This window comes from Drosophila persimilis, unplaced genomic scaffold, assembly GCF_003286085.1.
Source record: "Drosophila persimilis strain 14011-0111.01,24,50 unplaced genomic scaffold, DperRS2 tig00000191-arrow-pilon, whole genome shotgun sequence".
NCBI lineage: Eukaryota > Metazoa > Arthropoda > Insecta > Diptera > Drosophilidae > Drosophila > Drosophila persimilis.
This window is the reverse complement of record NW_020825298.1, coordinates 3,926,493-3,941,892: the sequence shown is the minus strand read 5'-3', so window position 1 is coordinate 3,941,892 and position 15,400 is coordinate 3,926,493. Positions and strand designations below refer to the sequence as shown.

Sequence of the window (15,400 nt, the reverse complement as noted above, 5' to 3'; positions counted from 1 at the left end):
GGGCTAGTTTTCCTGCCGCAGCCCGCCCCCTGCCCCTCTTTGTGGCAGCCATAGCTGCTGGTTGGCTGTGGCATGTTCTTCACATCCAATTACTGGGTCAGGGACCTGCAGAGTCCTGCAACAAGCCTCCCACTCCCACTGTCACAATGGCAAATGGGGCATTTAATCTCTGGGAATGCGTAACAGGCGTCTCCACGGCTCTCCACGCACGACTCTCCAGGCAATTAGCCATGGAGATCATGCAGCCTCCTCTACGATCCATCCATTGCCATTCCAGGTTCCTGGCTCCTTTCTGTGGCTGTGATGAGCCGCCAAGAAGCAATAAAATATCATTTTATTAGCATGAAGACGGAGCTCTCTGTTCAAGTGCCAAGGTGGAGGCGTCTGCCCCTCTGCAGCACCCCTCCTCAGCATCCATTGTGCAGCAGCAACAAAAGCGAGACACGTGCACTGGCAGCCAAACGAGTCGAGGTTAATTTCCAAGGCAGTCAGGCCACTGAAGGGGAGAGCCACGACGGATGGGATACCCTAGGAAGTGTTCGAAGGAAGGCACAAGAACGAGTACACCTCTTAGAGAGGAGAGAATGGGAGAACAGGTGGATTGTCCATCACTTTTGAGGGTTCCACATCTATAGCCAGGGAAGGAGTCCAAGGAACTCTTCTGAGAAAGGCACAGGAACGTTTTCATGGCCAGGAGAACAAACTGTAATGAAGAGAGCGAGTGAGCAAGGTGCTATGGCAGTGGTTTCTTCTGCTGATCCAAGATTCTCCTCTGAATCCATCACTTTGGAGGGTTCCGCATCTATAGCCAAGGAACAAGCCAAAGAAACTGTTCCAGGGAAGGAAAATTAACGTTTTAATGGCCAGGAGAACAAACTGTAATGAAGAGAACGAGTGAGCAAGGTGCTATGGCAGTAGTTTCTTCTGCCTATGCAGGATTCTCCTCTCCTCTGAGGGTTTCACATCTATAGCCAGGGAACAAGGCAAAGAAGCTGCTGTTTTTCTGTCTTCAAAGAACCTTTAATCACCCTATAGACCCCCCTATAGACAGGCTCCTGCCCTTCTGTTCTCTTTCCCTGCATTCTGCCTCCTCTAGACGCCTCTTTGGAGGTGCATACCCTCTCTCTACTGCAGGGTATCGTAGTATTTAGTATGCAGTTACAGATTCTGCGCTCGTTTCGGCCTCTCTCTATGGGTCTCTGGGTCTCCAGTGGCCGCTGCTGATGCTCCTTCTCGTGGCTCAGAATTTATGCATATGACCTTAGTTATTGACATAATTTCGTGGCTGGCGGGTCGAGCACGAAACGAAAACGAAATGTGCATAAAACTGCTGGTTGGGGGCATCCCAAAGGGAGAGCGAGAGAGCGAGAGAGCCTCCTCCGATCCTCCTGGCTGATTGTGCGAAATGTTCACGCTGCTTTGGACAAATGCGCAAATTTGTAAGCAGCGAGGGGCAGCAGGGCGGCATGGAGTCGAGTGTGGCATGGAGTGGCGTGTGGGGTGGGGAGAGGGGAGGGGACGGGGATCTGGTGATTATCACTGCCTCCTCCTCGTTGGGGCATTTGTCAAATTTTCCACTTAATCCGACGTCAGTCGAACTCGCATGGAAAATTGTCGCAGGCAAGCAGAGGCGCCCCACGGCGACACGGCGAGGGGGAGAGCAGGGGGCAGCTGCAAGGTGGCAAGGTGGCAGGAGAGATCTCTCCATTGAGGCTGCAGCTCAGACCCGGACTGTGCCTGGGCCTGCCTTCGAGGCGCTTTAATTGGTCTTATGAAATGGACAAAGTGCGAAATGAGTTATGCGCACGCGCGCACCCGCCGTTGGAGCCGCCGTCTCTGCGGCCGAATCTGAATCTCAAACCAAATCCGAGTCCGAGTCCGAGTCCGAATGCGAGCCCGCGCCGAGTGTCCGATAATGAACGCATGTGGGAATTCGCAAAATTGGATTTGGGTATTGTGCAACCGGGGGCTTGTGGCACCGTCTCTTGCCCCCGCGGCTGCCCCCCCGGCTCGGGGATGGTGCTGCACTTTTTTCTCTGCTGCGGAGAGTGTGAGCACGCAAAGTATCTATTAGCGTCGCCTTTGCGCGCTCGAGTCAAACGGAATCTGTTTAGCAGTCGCTTGTCGTTTGGCGTTTCTCCTGTTTTTTGCTGCTTTTTGCTGCTTTTTCCACCATTCGCTGGTTCGCTGGTTCGTTCGGGTTTTAGCCATCGCGAATTATCTGTTAATTTGTGGCAATTTAGAGATTTGCAGATACGAAGCGCATTCAGGCAGCTGCTGATACGGGGGGAGTATCCCCAAACCGAAGACAGTAGTCACTGGCAGAGATATGGAAAGGAGAGAGAAGAGGGAAGGAGAGACGGCATCATTCAATGGGAACCAGAGCTTCTTCGGCTGGTGCTGCTGCTCCTCCTAGAGACCTGTCCGTTCTGGGGAATGTTAACGACTCTGTATGCAAAGTGACAGCGCGGACAGCGGACAATGGGCAAACAAAGGGCGTGACCAGCGGGCACAGAGCGGTGGGAGCCCCGCACCGGGCACAAAGTGTGTGGACAGCTGGTGCGTGATAATGGGAGCGGAGTGGAGATGGACAGAGCGAAGGGCATCGGCACAGTGGGGCAAATATCGAGTGCCCCTTGTGCCCCTGTAGCCTTTCGCAAAGCCTCTTCTCTAAGCCAAATCCTAACCTAGAGAGAGCCAGCTCTTCATCGCACTCCTCAGAGCCCTTCGGAGCGAGTCTCAAGGCCAAGAACAGGCCAGGGGCAAGAGTAACGGCCAGCCAGGGGCACGAAAAGGCACTGAGAACAGCCTCCTGGCTCTCCTACGACGAGCATCTCTCCCTCGCGTCACACACTTTTCGCACAGACTGTGCCCAGTGTTCGACTTGCGATACATTCCTGAGCCACAGTCGAAAGCAAACCACAAACAAGCAGAATGGAGCACAGAATGATGACGAGGAGGAGGAGGAGGAGGAGGAGGAGGAGGAGGAGGTCGATCCAGTCTGCGGACTAGAGAAACCTCTCTTTCGTACTGCCAATACGCATGCGCAATTTTTCAAAAGCTTTTAAAGCGAAGAGCCCAGAAAATTACGTTGTAATTTTTGTAATTTCTGTAATTGCCTAATTCTGATTAATTTGAATTGACGAAGAACCGAGGAGCGAGTGCGAGCGAGTGGGAAGCGAAGCCAAACACGAATATTTCTGACAGTGTACCCTCCGCCCGGCGGATTGAGAGGTCACAAACGGAGGGAAGCTGAAAATTATGCACCATTGTTGGAACCGCAGCAGCCGTGGAGAGAGACTCCTTCGAGTCTCTGCTGGCCTTCGGGTAATCCTTACTTATGCGCAGTCGCGGTTCGAGCTTCAATTTATCTGCCGCCTGCCGCCTGCCAGCCGGTGCGTGGCCTTCTTTAATTTGATTAAAATTTATGAAGAACTATCGCCAGAGCAGGCCTTAAGCCAAGGGCAGTCCGCAGTGGCGGTGCCAAGAGCCTGTTTCTTTTTTGGGGATCAGTCTTCCTCGAATATGCAGGGGAAAGCTTTGTCTTTAGGGAGGAATCTCTCGCATGGGATGTAGACACCATTTCCTGCCAGAGGGCATGTCATTTGAGGATCATATGGGAAGATAAATAAGATATCTTAGTGTCGCGGCCCTTGTACCTCGATGGAAACTCCAATCTCCCTCCGAAGTGCTTCCCATGGTCCTCCTCCATCCCAATAGATACAGTAGTCGTAGTCTTCCCAGAGTCCAAGCTCCATGCTCCACGCTCCACGCTCCACGGTCCAATTTCGGTGCGAAGCGATTCTTGTAAAGAGATAAATTTGCTGGGAATTGGTGACAAGGTCGCTGGGTTAATCCGCGCTCGTTGTCAGGGCAAAACCATAACTCAATTAAATGCTGGCCCATTAATCATACGCCAAGTGGAACAGGGGGGCTCTGGGGGACCGGGAGAGAGCGGAATGGAGATCCCAGAGCGAGGACGATGTGTGAAAATCTCCCGTTGCGATGAAAAATTAAATGCAACTCTACGAATCCGTAGATCATCAATGAAATTTAATATGCAAGCAGCCAGCAGGCAAAGGGGGGACCCAAGGGTAGACAATCTCATTGTGTAGCTTAATTAGCCAAAGTTGTTGGCCAGAAACAGAGTCTGCAGACGACCCGCTGATTAGAATGCCCCTGCGATCCACTTGCCACGAGGCAGGGGCAGGGGCAGTGGCAGGGGCAGAGGCCTCTAATGAAGACTTTGGAGAGCTCGAATCAAAATGGAAATGGAAATTTAATGGCAGACAAAACGCTTCAATGCTCCATCGTCGGTGGCTAAACGATGGGAAATTGCTGGGGATCTAGAGAGAGAGATCTAGAGAGAGAGAGAGAGTCATAATCATGGCCAATCAGTGGAACTCTCTCTTTCTCCGAAGTGCAACTGCAACTTTTGTTTAATGTTTTATGTCGGGCGATAATTTATGCGGCCGCGGACCGAGGATCTTCTCGGGATACCAGGAACCAATGCGAGTTTTGGACATAATGCGCGAACTTATGCAAATGCCAGGTCCCGGTCCCGGGCCCAGTCCCGGGCCTGTCCTGGCCCTGACTTATGCCTGAAATTTGTCTAGTTGTCAGTAAATATGGGAAATCAGTTTAGAACATGCGTGCCACAGTTGCAGCCAGCAGGAGGGGTGGGGGGGCATGTCTGGAGTCTGGAGGAGGCGACATTGAGACTTAAGCGGAAGGCACAGCAGGAGCACCAGCAGCCGCAGTAGATATCCAGCATCAGATACAGAATACAGAATACAGACGACTCGTAATGGCGACAACAGCCCCAACGAAAAAAAGAAGAGCCAACAAAGGAACGAAAGAGCCAGGCACAGAGCCCACAAGAGCCCAAGCACTGTGCAGAGGAGGCTGCGGCTTGGCTGGGGACATGCAACATGGCTTGTTGCTGCCCAGAGATTGATGCCTATTGACTATTGATGCAGAAGGGGTCACAGGCAGAGCCAGAGCCAGAGCCCCCCCCTCCCCCTCCTGCCTCTGAGTGAGTGGCATATGCATATGAGCATCGACATGGGAGATATCTCCTGCTTTATAAGGATAATGCCCCCCTCCCCCCACCACCTGCTTCTGAAACTGAAATTTGCATTGCAAAGCATTCAGACAGAGAGAGAGAGAGAGAGAGGGATTCTCACGTGTGTGTGAGAGAAATATGAGAAATTGCTGAAGAATCTCCAGTTCGATGAACCGCTAGAGAGGGTCTCTCGTCGCTCGTCTCTCGTTTCCGGGGAATCTCTCTCTCTCTCGCGAGAATTTATGCATATTTCTCATGTGTTTACATAAATTTCGGCGACAAAGAATCGATCAGAATCGCTCCATCGTAAATCATTTGACAAATCGCTGGGATTTCAATAAATATCGCATTAAACGGGGCGCGCATTCAATTCGCTTGTTGTGTAACATAAATTCACCGCTAGAATTAATCCCCGCCTCAGAGTCAATTAGTATTTGATGGCGATTTTATGGGCTAACCGCCGAAATCTCCAGAAATCTCTCTCTCTCTGTAGAGATCAAAGGGGCAGCGGCGGCAGAGAGCGGCAAAGGTTAAGCCAAATTTGGAATTCATTTCTGCTCGCAATTATTTATACGCCACCGCCAAGAAGTCGGACTTCATTAGCGGCAGGAGAGAACCCACCCAAGACGCCAAATCGGACATCGGACAAGAGAGTCGTGTAAGTGGAACGCCGCCTTATCAGTGGAGGGAGGAGGGGGGACACTGGGGGGGAGGGGGGTGCAGGGGGACACCATTCTAAACCCGACTTTATATCGAAAGCGTATTTCAATTAAAACTAAAACAGAAGGCGAAACAAGTCGCGGAATCTCTGGCGCTCTCCCTCTCTCTCTCGCTCTCTCCTGGTGGCTCTTTGGGGCTCTCCCCACATGAAAACGCGAACAAAATGTGCGTCTCATTAAAAATTCGCATAATTTAGAGATTAATGAACGAGCGCCCGGCTCGGACTCGGACTCCGGCTCCGGCTCGGGGTCGACAGCGACAACGACAACAACGATGATGACGGCGTTGGCTACCGAAATAAAATAGCCATATTTATTGATCTTCCATGGCTCCCCAATGCCCTCCCCCCTGTAGAGCGGGGGCATTATGATTCGCTGATGAGTCCGCTGACAGGCCCAGAGCAGTCGCTGCCAGGAGTGGCATCTATTTGCATGGCCATAACAAAGGATTAGACCAGAAGCCTGGACTAAAAAGAGCCAAGAGTGGGCCGGGACACAAGTCTTGGGGACAGGAGCAGCGTCGCAGGCAAATGCGCAAATAAATAAAACTTATTATCGGACGCAGGAAATCAACAAGCAGCCGGAGAACAGCACGCGGCAGAGTTAGAGGCAGACCCAGAGCCAGAGGCAGAGCCAGAGGCAGAGGCAGATCCAGAGGGAAATGTAAAAGGAAAACATTATAGAGAAGAGCTGATACCCTGTCAGGCAGAAGCAAGTCAAGGCGCCGCCAGGGAAAACCAGAATTTCACCAGAAAAATGTATTCCCCAGTTCTTGGAAAATTGCTGAGAAATATATCTATGATCTCAGCTACTTGGTATAGTATTTTCCCACTAGAAAATCCAGTCTCTATAGATGCCCAAAATATATGAGAAATTTTGAATACAGCAGATCTTCCTTTTAGGCTTCTGAGATTTCAAGTATTCCAATAGAAATCAATGCCATTCTTAAGCACATACAGAGCATATAGAAATTTTATAGAAATTATTTAATTATTAATTATAGAATATTTATTAATTATGAATACCTATACGATTTGTTATCAGAAAAATACGACTTGGGAAAAATGATAATTGGAGCCTTAAAAGCCTATGCTTTCAGGGCGGAATTTTTTCATAGGCGGAGATCTTTCTATAAGAAAGATCTTCTGTAATTTAGGGGGAAGCTTAACAAAAATTCTCTGCATAAATTGTACTCTCAATGTGCAAGAAAATACTGGAAAATGATGGATAAAGAATATCAATTTTGATTCTTTTTTTTAAATAATATAAATTGAATAATTCAAGGAAATATTTGGTCGGAAGGGATACATCAATTAAGGCATTGAAGATAATACATTGAATGGACTTACCGATCGAAGAAAGTTCTTGACGACCCATGTTAATAGGAGAGGTCTGCATAAAATATAGAAAAATATATTAGATAAAAATACAGTTAAATAAATAAATATAAAAATAATATATATAAATATAATAAATAAAAAATAAATGTATTAAAATTTTACTACTAAAAATAGATACAAGAAAGCTCTGATTAAGACTCTAAAAACAATCGAAATATATTTGTATAAGGGATTCCATATGATATGCGAACCCTGTAGCACCCTGTAATCGTTTAGTAAAGTAAGGCCCACCCCGGGAAAGGGTATTGGGAAAACAAGAGCCGAGCCGAGACGAGAGACCAAGGCGCGCCTGCCGAGCAATCGAGAGAGAGAGAGAGAGAGAGAGAGAGAGAGAGAGAGTGAGAGCAGAGCCTGGATGCATTGAATGCCGAGGCATGGATGCGGATGGAGGATGCTGCATGGAGGCAAGGAGGAAGGAGCCTTTGCCAAAGAGCCAGAGAGCGATCCGCAGACGAGCCGCAGCAACATGTGGCTAAACAACAATTTATGATGTTGCCGCTGACAGGCGAATGTTGTTTGCAGTTGTTGATGATGACGATTCCAAGGATGATGACGACAACAGCAACAGCAACAACAACGACAATGTGGCTGGCTATTGATTTGAAGGCCCAACCCCAGCCCCAGCCCAGGCCCAGGCCCCAGCCCAAGCCCCAGCCCCAGCCCTGCCTCTCTGCCCCTCTCTGCCTCTGTTGGAGGCTAGAGATGATGTTCTGGGGCCTATGTAACTTTGCATATTACTCGCATGATGGATTCCGATTCGCTTCGTTTTGTCGTTTTTGTGTGTGGGCCCGCGACATGCCGATCGTCGGATCGAACGTTCAACATTCTTCTGAGATCGGAGACCGGAGACGGAGACCGGAGGAGGGGGCTCCAAAATGTTGACAAAGCAGGAAGCAGCTGGAGATGGAGATGGGAATTGATCGATTGATTCGAGGGCACTACCATTCCATCTCTCTCTCTCTCTAAGCGAGTGCCAAATTTCAATAGCTGCTGCAAATTATTCTTCATCTGCATCTCGGCATCTCCGCATCTCTGTATCTCTGTATCTCTGCACTCAACGCAAACATAAATCCATCAGGCTCCATCCATTCAGAGCCCCAGTCGAAGCCCCAGTCGATGCTCAATTGTGTCCATTGCCATTAACTGATTTGCAAGCAGCGGGCGGGCCTGCAACGAGTCCAAGTCCAAGTCTGTCTCTGTCTCTGTCTCTGGCTCTGGGTCTGCGTGTGGGTGGCGGCTCTAGCCAAGATCTATGATCGCTTAAAGCTGTGGGGCAGGGACAGGGACAGGGACAGGGACACACATTGAGATACATTTGTGCCGGGGTGCTGCTCTCTGGGGCTCTTTCAAGTGCCTGTCAAGATCGTTGTTGCCGGTTTGCCGGTTTGCCGGTTTGCTGGTTTGCCGTTGGCCTTAGCTCATTTCACATTTCATTTCAAAAGTGGCAAATGCAAGCCGACAGCTAAGCGACGTCATTTACAGTTTTGACAAGCGGCGAATGACCAAATGGTCGCTCCATTGTGTCTGCCACCAGCTCCAGCACCAGCACCAGCCACCTCCCTCGCCCTTGCCACTCCACTGGCTCATTGAGTGCCACCAGTGCCACCACCAACGTGCATTCCCACTAAACGAGGCTGGAACAACAAGTGAGAATGAGATCTCGTATTGGGGGAGATCTAATTCGAATGGGGGATACCTCCTGAAGAGGGTTTTCTGGGGTTTATTGAGAGAGATCTTAGGGACTCCACTTCGTAGAGTATCCATGGGTCCATAGGTGTCTTTTTTACGCCGTAAAGTGGTCCCCATTGAGCTGATTTTGGGAATATACGAGGATAACAGATATATCCATCACCCAAGCACTATATCTGCCAAAATGAGGCGCCCTTCAGAACTTTTCTGATTGGAGAAGAAGGAAAATACGTCTTATTTGATGGGAACAAGATCATTGCTGCACATCTCATAGTCTTTGAGTCTCTATATCGATCCTGGACAGGCACAAACGAGCAATAGAAGCCTTCCTTTGACAGCACCCTCCATCATACCCCAAAATACATACCTTTCCCAACAGATCAGTACAGGGTAGCCCTCTCTCTCTCTGAGAGCAGAGATGGGGAGCTGGGGAGGTGGGGACCTGGGGGACCTGGGGGAGCTGGGCAGATGTGTGGCAGGGGCACACGGCACGCACTTTTCGTGTACGTTTCCCAGACAAATTGCAGAATTTGCGAATGCTTGAGAGTTCTCGGGAATTGGAATCGGAATCTGCTCTATGGGATCTCTATGGTGGTCCTCCACTGCTGTTGCTTTTTGTGGCTAGTGCAACTTTTACCCGTGCGGCGCCAAATGTGCAACTTACGCAACATTTTGCATTGTTTGGGGCCACGCAACATTGTTGCAGAGCGGGGGGTAGGGGGGTCCCCAAGGGGTAGGCCTAATTTCGGGCACCCGAAAACAATGGGAAGCAGCAGCATGGAGCATGGAGCAGGGGCAGGAGGCAGGAGGCAGGAGGCTGGCTTTCGGGTGGTGGGGTGCCGGGGTGCCGGGGTGGCGGGGGGGCAACATACCAAACACTCAACGCCAAAGCGCACTCCACAGGCCACTTCAATGCACTCACAGGGGGGCAGGGGCAGGGGCAGCGGCAGAGTGGCAGCAGCAACAACAACTTGGCACACAGGTGAGCATCGCCGGAGAACCGGTTTATGCTCTCACCTGAGAGAGCAGCATGTTTGGAGAGCAGTCTCCCGCTCTCGCTCTCTCTCTGTCCCTCTCTCTCTCTCTCTCTCTCTCTTTTTGTTGCAGCTAATTTACATGCCACAACTGGACCCGAGTCGAGGCGTTGGGTGCATGGCTGGATCTCGGCTTGAATGCTTTTATGGCCAAAGCCACAGCCAAAGCCAAAACCAGGCAGGCTCTCTCTCTCCCACAGAGAGAGAGACAGGCAGAGAGAGACATTCGTTGAAGCCTCTCTCTGGCTAATTGTGGACCTGTCGTCGATTCTTTTTTGTGTATTGTGTGTGCACCTTTTAAAATTCTTGTCTTGTTCTCGTTGCAGCATTGGCTGCCGCCGCTGCGGCTTCTAGGGAGGGGAATGGACCAGAAGACCATGCTGCGGCTGTGGCTGCGGCTCTCTTCTCCAGGAAACCGACCAAACCACTCTGGTGGAGAGCGAGCGAGAGAGACGCTCGCCACCACGCGGCGTTCTCGGGCACAGGTGAGCCACAGGTGAGGTGGATTCGACGAGTGGTGGGTGAGAGCCTGCTCTGTGTCGTGTCTCCTTTAAGCCAGCGCTGGCTCTCTTCAGTCTGTCGTGTGTTTTCGTCGCTGAAACATTGGAGAATTGCTGCGCGCGGACCCCCAGAGCAACGAGTCTCGTGTCGCCGCCGTCGGAACAAAAACGGATCGAAACGAATATCGAATCGGAATTGGAATCGGAATCGCCGTGCCATCGGCACCAACAAAAAGATATCCAAGAATCAAGTGAAGTGCAGACAAATCTTAAAAATTGCCAAGAAGAAGAATAAAAAGTGTGTGTTTTTTTGCCCCCCCTGAAAAAGGTGCGCCCCCCCGCCCGACCCCTTTAATATTGGATCGCACCCTTTGCTCCATTTGTCGCCGCGTTTTTTCTCCGTTTGTTTTCGTCGCCTTCGCCGTCGCCGTCGCCGCGGTTCTTCCTCTTCTTTTCGGTTTTCTGTTTTTCGCCGCAAAAATGTAAAATCGGCCTCGAATGATGGAAATCTACGCGAAAAGTCGCTGAAAATCGAAGACAAATCGAAATTTTAATTCAGTTTTCCAAAACGCACACGAAAATAATACTAAAAGAAAACAACAAAAAGTAAGAAGAAGAAAAAGAGTAAAAGGCGAATAAAAAATACAACAAAAAAGAAGGAAAAAAAAATAAGAGAAAAAGAAAAAGAAAGAAATATTGTTCAACAAGTCAAACGAGTTCTTTTTGGCTCGCTTTGGCCGTGTGGCACAAACAACAACAACAACAACAACAACGCGACTCCAACATTCTGTGGTGGCAGCGGCTGAGGCAGCGGCAGAGGCAGCGGCAGAGGCAGCGGCAGAGGCAGCTCTGCAATTGTTGGTGTATTTGCGCCTTTGGTGAAAAATATTGGCAGCACCAGCAGCGCCCCTCCAACCCCCCCACCCCCCTCTAGGAGGAGGCAACAGAAACAGCAACAGCAACAGAGGCCATCGCAAAATGTAAGAGAAAACCGAGAAGAGATGAAAAGTCCCACAACAGCAGCCAAAGAAACAGTTAGCGGGAAAAGTGAGGCGAAAAACAGTTTCGCGAGAGATCCTCCTCCTCCAGGCCCAAAGGAAAAGCCAATTAGAAGAAGATCTGGGGGGGATTCAGGAGAAGAAAGGGTATGGAAAGTCCAGGACGGGGACAGGGACAGGGACCGTCCAGGGAGCAGTGAGAGTGAGGGACTAGAGTTGGAAGAAAGAGCAAAGAGTGAGTGAGAAAAGAGAAGCAAAGAAAAACACTCCACTCCTCCACTTGTGCCTGCTACCAATTCGGATTCTTCTCCGCCTTCTCCTCCTTCTACCACTTTGTATTCCGTTTTTTTGTGCCGCTGTTCGAGTTTTCCCTCTCCCCCCCAAACGCTTGGAAAAATGTGTGGAAAAACAAATAGAGTTTGGTGTTCGATTCTACCTGTTTTACACCGATCCAAGCCGAACCCAACCGAGCCGATTCATGCGATGGATTGTTCCTTCGATCTGTAATCTCTCTCTCTCTCTCTGTCTCCCTTTTGCCCTCTTTCGATGGAGAGCGAAACGTGCAGCGAATAGGAAAAGTGCCGCCCAACTGTGATTCCTGGAAAAACTCCCTAACCGCCGCAATGGAAACCGAGAAAATTCTCAAATAAAAACTAAAGACACACGAAACTATTTTATAATTGACATTCGACGTGGAGAGGAAGTGCCGGGCGTGCTCGGGATTTCTAATGCCATTCCAATTAAGTGCAACGCTTGGCCATTAAATTATTACAAAACCCTGGGCCTGGCCCAAATCTGGGTGTTCTCCAAGGGGTTCGGGGGTTCCGGAGAGTGCGGAGTGCGGAGTGGGTTTATTCAATTCTCGTGCTGCTAAAAGCCAAAAAAGTCGAGCGCTAGGTTCTGGAATGACTGCGTTTTTATGACCCTTAATTTACACTTCCTTCTGGAGAATACACTGCCGAAAAAACAACTATAATGTTGAAGAATTTTCCAAAAAATATTCGAACAAAGAGCAGTATTTTAAGAAGTTTTTGGGGCTAGTTTTTGGTAAATATAATTTAATTGTGTGTGATATAGCATTCGGAATGCACTTGTCTTTAAAGATTACTTTTTGGTAGATTATTTCTATAATTAAGGGTCTTGGAAGGGCCTTTAAATTAGGAATTTTCTAGGAAATCTATGAAAGTATTACTTTTTGAAGACATTTAATTTCTTAGAAGAGTTTTTCGAACATTTAGGGATTATTCAAAATTACTTTAAATTGAAGAAACATTTATTCTTATTATTTGAATTTTTTCCTTCCATAAGCTTAAATTATTAAATGGATATATTTCCCAGATTTTATTCAGAAATTAATTTAAATATTCATTAAATATGTGCACCGAAAAAACGTTCCACTAAAACCGGCACAAAAAGTGATAAAATTTTAACAAAAAATTGTACCTTTTGAAAAGATTCTGAAATCAGTATTTAAGCGGCCAAATAGTCAATATTTTTAGTAAGATCTACTAAAAATTCTACAGAATTCCATTAAATGAAATATAAAGAAAATTCTTTCCAAGTATTAAAATATTTTCTAAGAACAGTTTTCCATCAAAAATAACATCAATTTTTGAATTCCTACGCCCATTCCTGAGGCACAAATACAGTCTGTAATTTTTATTTTCTCCCAGTGTATTCCGAGCCCTCTCTAATGGGCAGGCAAAACAAAAGATCTCTCGCGGGTTTAAAGTTGAAGGCGGCCTTCCACCAAAGGCTGTGTTTTTTTCTCGAGAGAGAGAGGAGCATCCGATGCAGGCAGAGGCAGAGGCAGAGGCAGAGGCGAACAGAATATAATTTTCATTTCCCATTTTCTGGTTCTCTTTTGCTCTCCCTCTCTCCCTCCCTCCCTGTCTATTTGCTTTATCAGGCCTGAACTAACGGCAGAATGTGTATCCGTGTGTGTGTGTCTTTGTGTGTGTGCGGCAGTCGTTTTATCTTTTCATGCGGCGGCGGCGGCAGCGGCGGCAGGTGTTGCAGGTGGTCGAAAGGTGCGGGTGATAGGCTGCTGGGAAATGGGAAATGGGAAAGACGAAAGACTGAGGCAAAACGGACTTGCAAAACGCAGTTTAATGCGCTTTAAATTGCTCCAGTCTCGCGATCCGCGATCTGCCCCCTCTCCCCTCCCCCTCGTGCTCCACCTTGCCACCACACACACACACACGGTGGAGCACTAATTGCTGCAATGCTTAGCGCTATACAAACAAAGATTACGCTTTAATCTATTTTCGCCACAAACAAACACACGGGAGGGGGGGAGCGGGGAGGGGGGAGCGGGGCCCAGACCACACACACAGTCGAGAGGCAGGCCATGGACATGGCCAAGAAAATTACATTAGACGTGGCCTCGAGAGGAGAGCACACGCACCTGTTGCTGCCGCTGTGGCACCTCCACCCGATCCCCCGATCCCCCGATCCGCGGCTCGCTAATTTCTTTGTTGAGCCTCATGCAATGTGGCACTCGGCGGACACCGAGTCGAGTGTGTGCCACGCCGTGATTAGCCCGGGAATATGTTCATCCATTCGGGGGGGGGGATGTGCACACAAGTGTCTTCATCGGTGAGGGAATGGAACAGGTTGCAGGTCCCCCCGTCCCCCCGTCCCACCGTCCATTTCGTGCCAAATAGGCATAAATATTTCCGCTGAAACAATAAACAAACTTAATTCGAGCATCTTGTGGATGCCAATCTCGGATTCCGATTTGTTTTATGGCCCCCACATGTGCCACGCTCTTGCCACGGCTCCGCTCCGATCGGCAGCAACATCATCATCGAACATCAAACGGCGATTAAACTGGGAATGTCATCAATCAGAGGCAGGGATCTACAGCCTCCAAACTAGGCTAAGCAGATGGCTGGGGAGTAGGCTCGGGAGTAGGCTTAATGGCCCAGAGCCCACCGCTCGTTCGATTCGATAAGCGCCAACGGAACGTTCTACATTTCGGGGCTCGAAATCGGATTCGGATTGAGAAATATCTGTGTTTTACGACACCCAGAAGGGGGATGGTCTCGCTGGGTTAATGAACCTCACGGATACTCAGCAGATCGCGCTCCCTCGCGGATTAGCATTAGGCGTTGTGGCTTGGCTCTTAATGGCGGCCATAAAACGCGCCAAACAATGGCCAAAAATACACTCGGCCATGACAATTATTGCTAAATGCTTTCGGCTACCCAGAACCCAAGACACGGGTCGGACTTTGAGCCGCAGAGGCTTCCGGTCTGGCATCTGGCATTTGGAATCTGGTATCTATTAATATCCCGTAATTGCGGCAGATCCACAGCCCACAGCACCGCCGCACAGCACGAGAAGTGGGGGATGAGCACAGGTGTCAGAAGTCTTCAAGAGGCAGAGTCTTTAGCTGCAAATGAAGTTGCAATCAAAGCGATACCCTAGGACGGGGGGTATTCCTTCTTTTAAGCAGCTTTTTAGGCGTTTCCAGGCCAAAAACACTTGGAAAATAGAGAGATATCTGGCTAGAATTATTATAAAGACAACCGAGGGGCACTGCCGCATGTCCAGCGATAGGTAAAGGCAGGAACAGAGTCTCAAATCGGCCATAAATGAGGGAATCTTCAAGATACAAAAAATAAGCCATAGATCTTTCATTAAGGAAAGTCCCACAAAGAATATCGCTCGTTTATCACAAGAATCCCCCTTAATAAGGGTATTCCACACTTCGTTTTCCGAAAACCCATCTTCCAGGTCCCATTTCTGGTTATTCCCGGCAATCTCTAACGTGAGCGTATTTCATATTTCTCCTCCCCTGGGGACCTCCTTCCTCCTCTCTGAAGGATGTGGATGTGCTGTCGTGGCAAAGCGATAAGATATGAAGTACACAACATCTCGTCTCTGTCGCTGTCGCTGTGGATGTCTCCCCTGTCTCCCCTGTCTACCCTGTCTCCCCGTCTCTCTCTGTCTCTGACACTTGTCAGACGGCGCTAATTAGCTCTCATTAT

General features: G+C 49.1%; 1 protein-coding gene across 1 annotated transcript in view; it reads right to left on the bottom strand.

The window, feature by feature from the left end:
* Positions 1-7,150, bottom strand: part of LOC6595364 — a gene marked incomplete at its 5' end in the record, with an annotated part of 151,781 nt that extends 144,631 nt beyond the window's left edge. Inside the window, one exon of the mRNA XM_026988197.1 lies at positions 7,134-7,150. Within this exon, the coding sequence (XP_026843998.1) occupies positions 7,134-7,150 (17 nt within the window). The remainder of the gene's footprint in view (positions 1-7,133) is intronic.
* Positions 7,151-15,400: the final 8,250 nt, after the last annotated feature.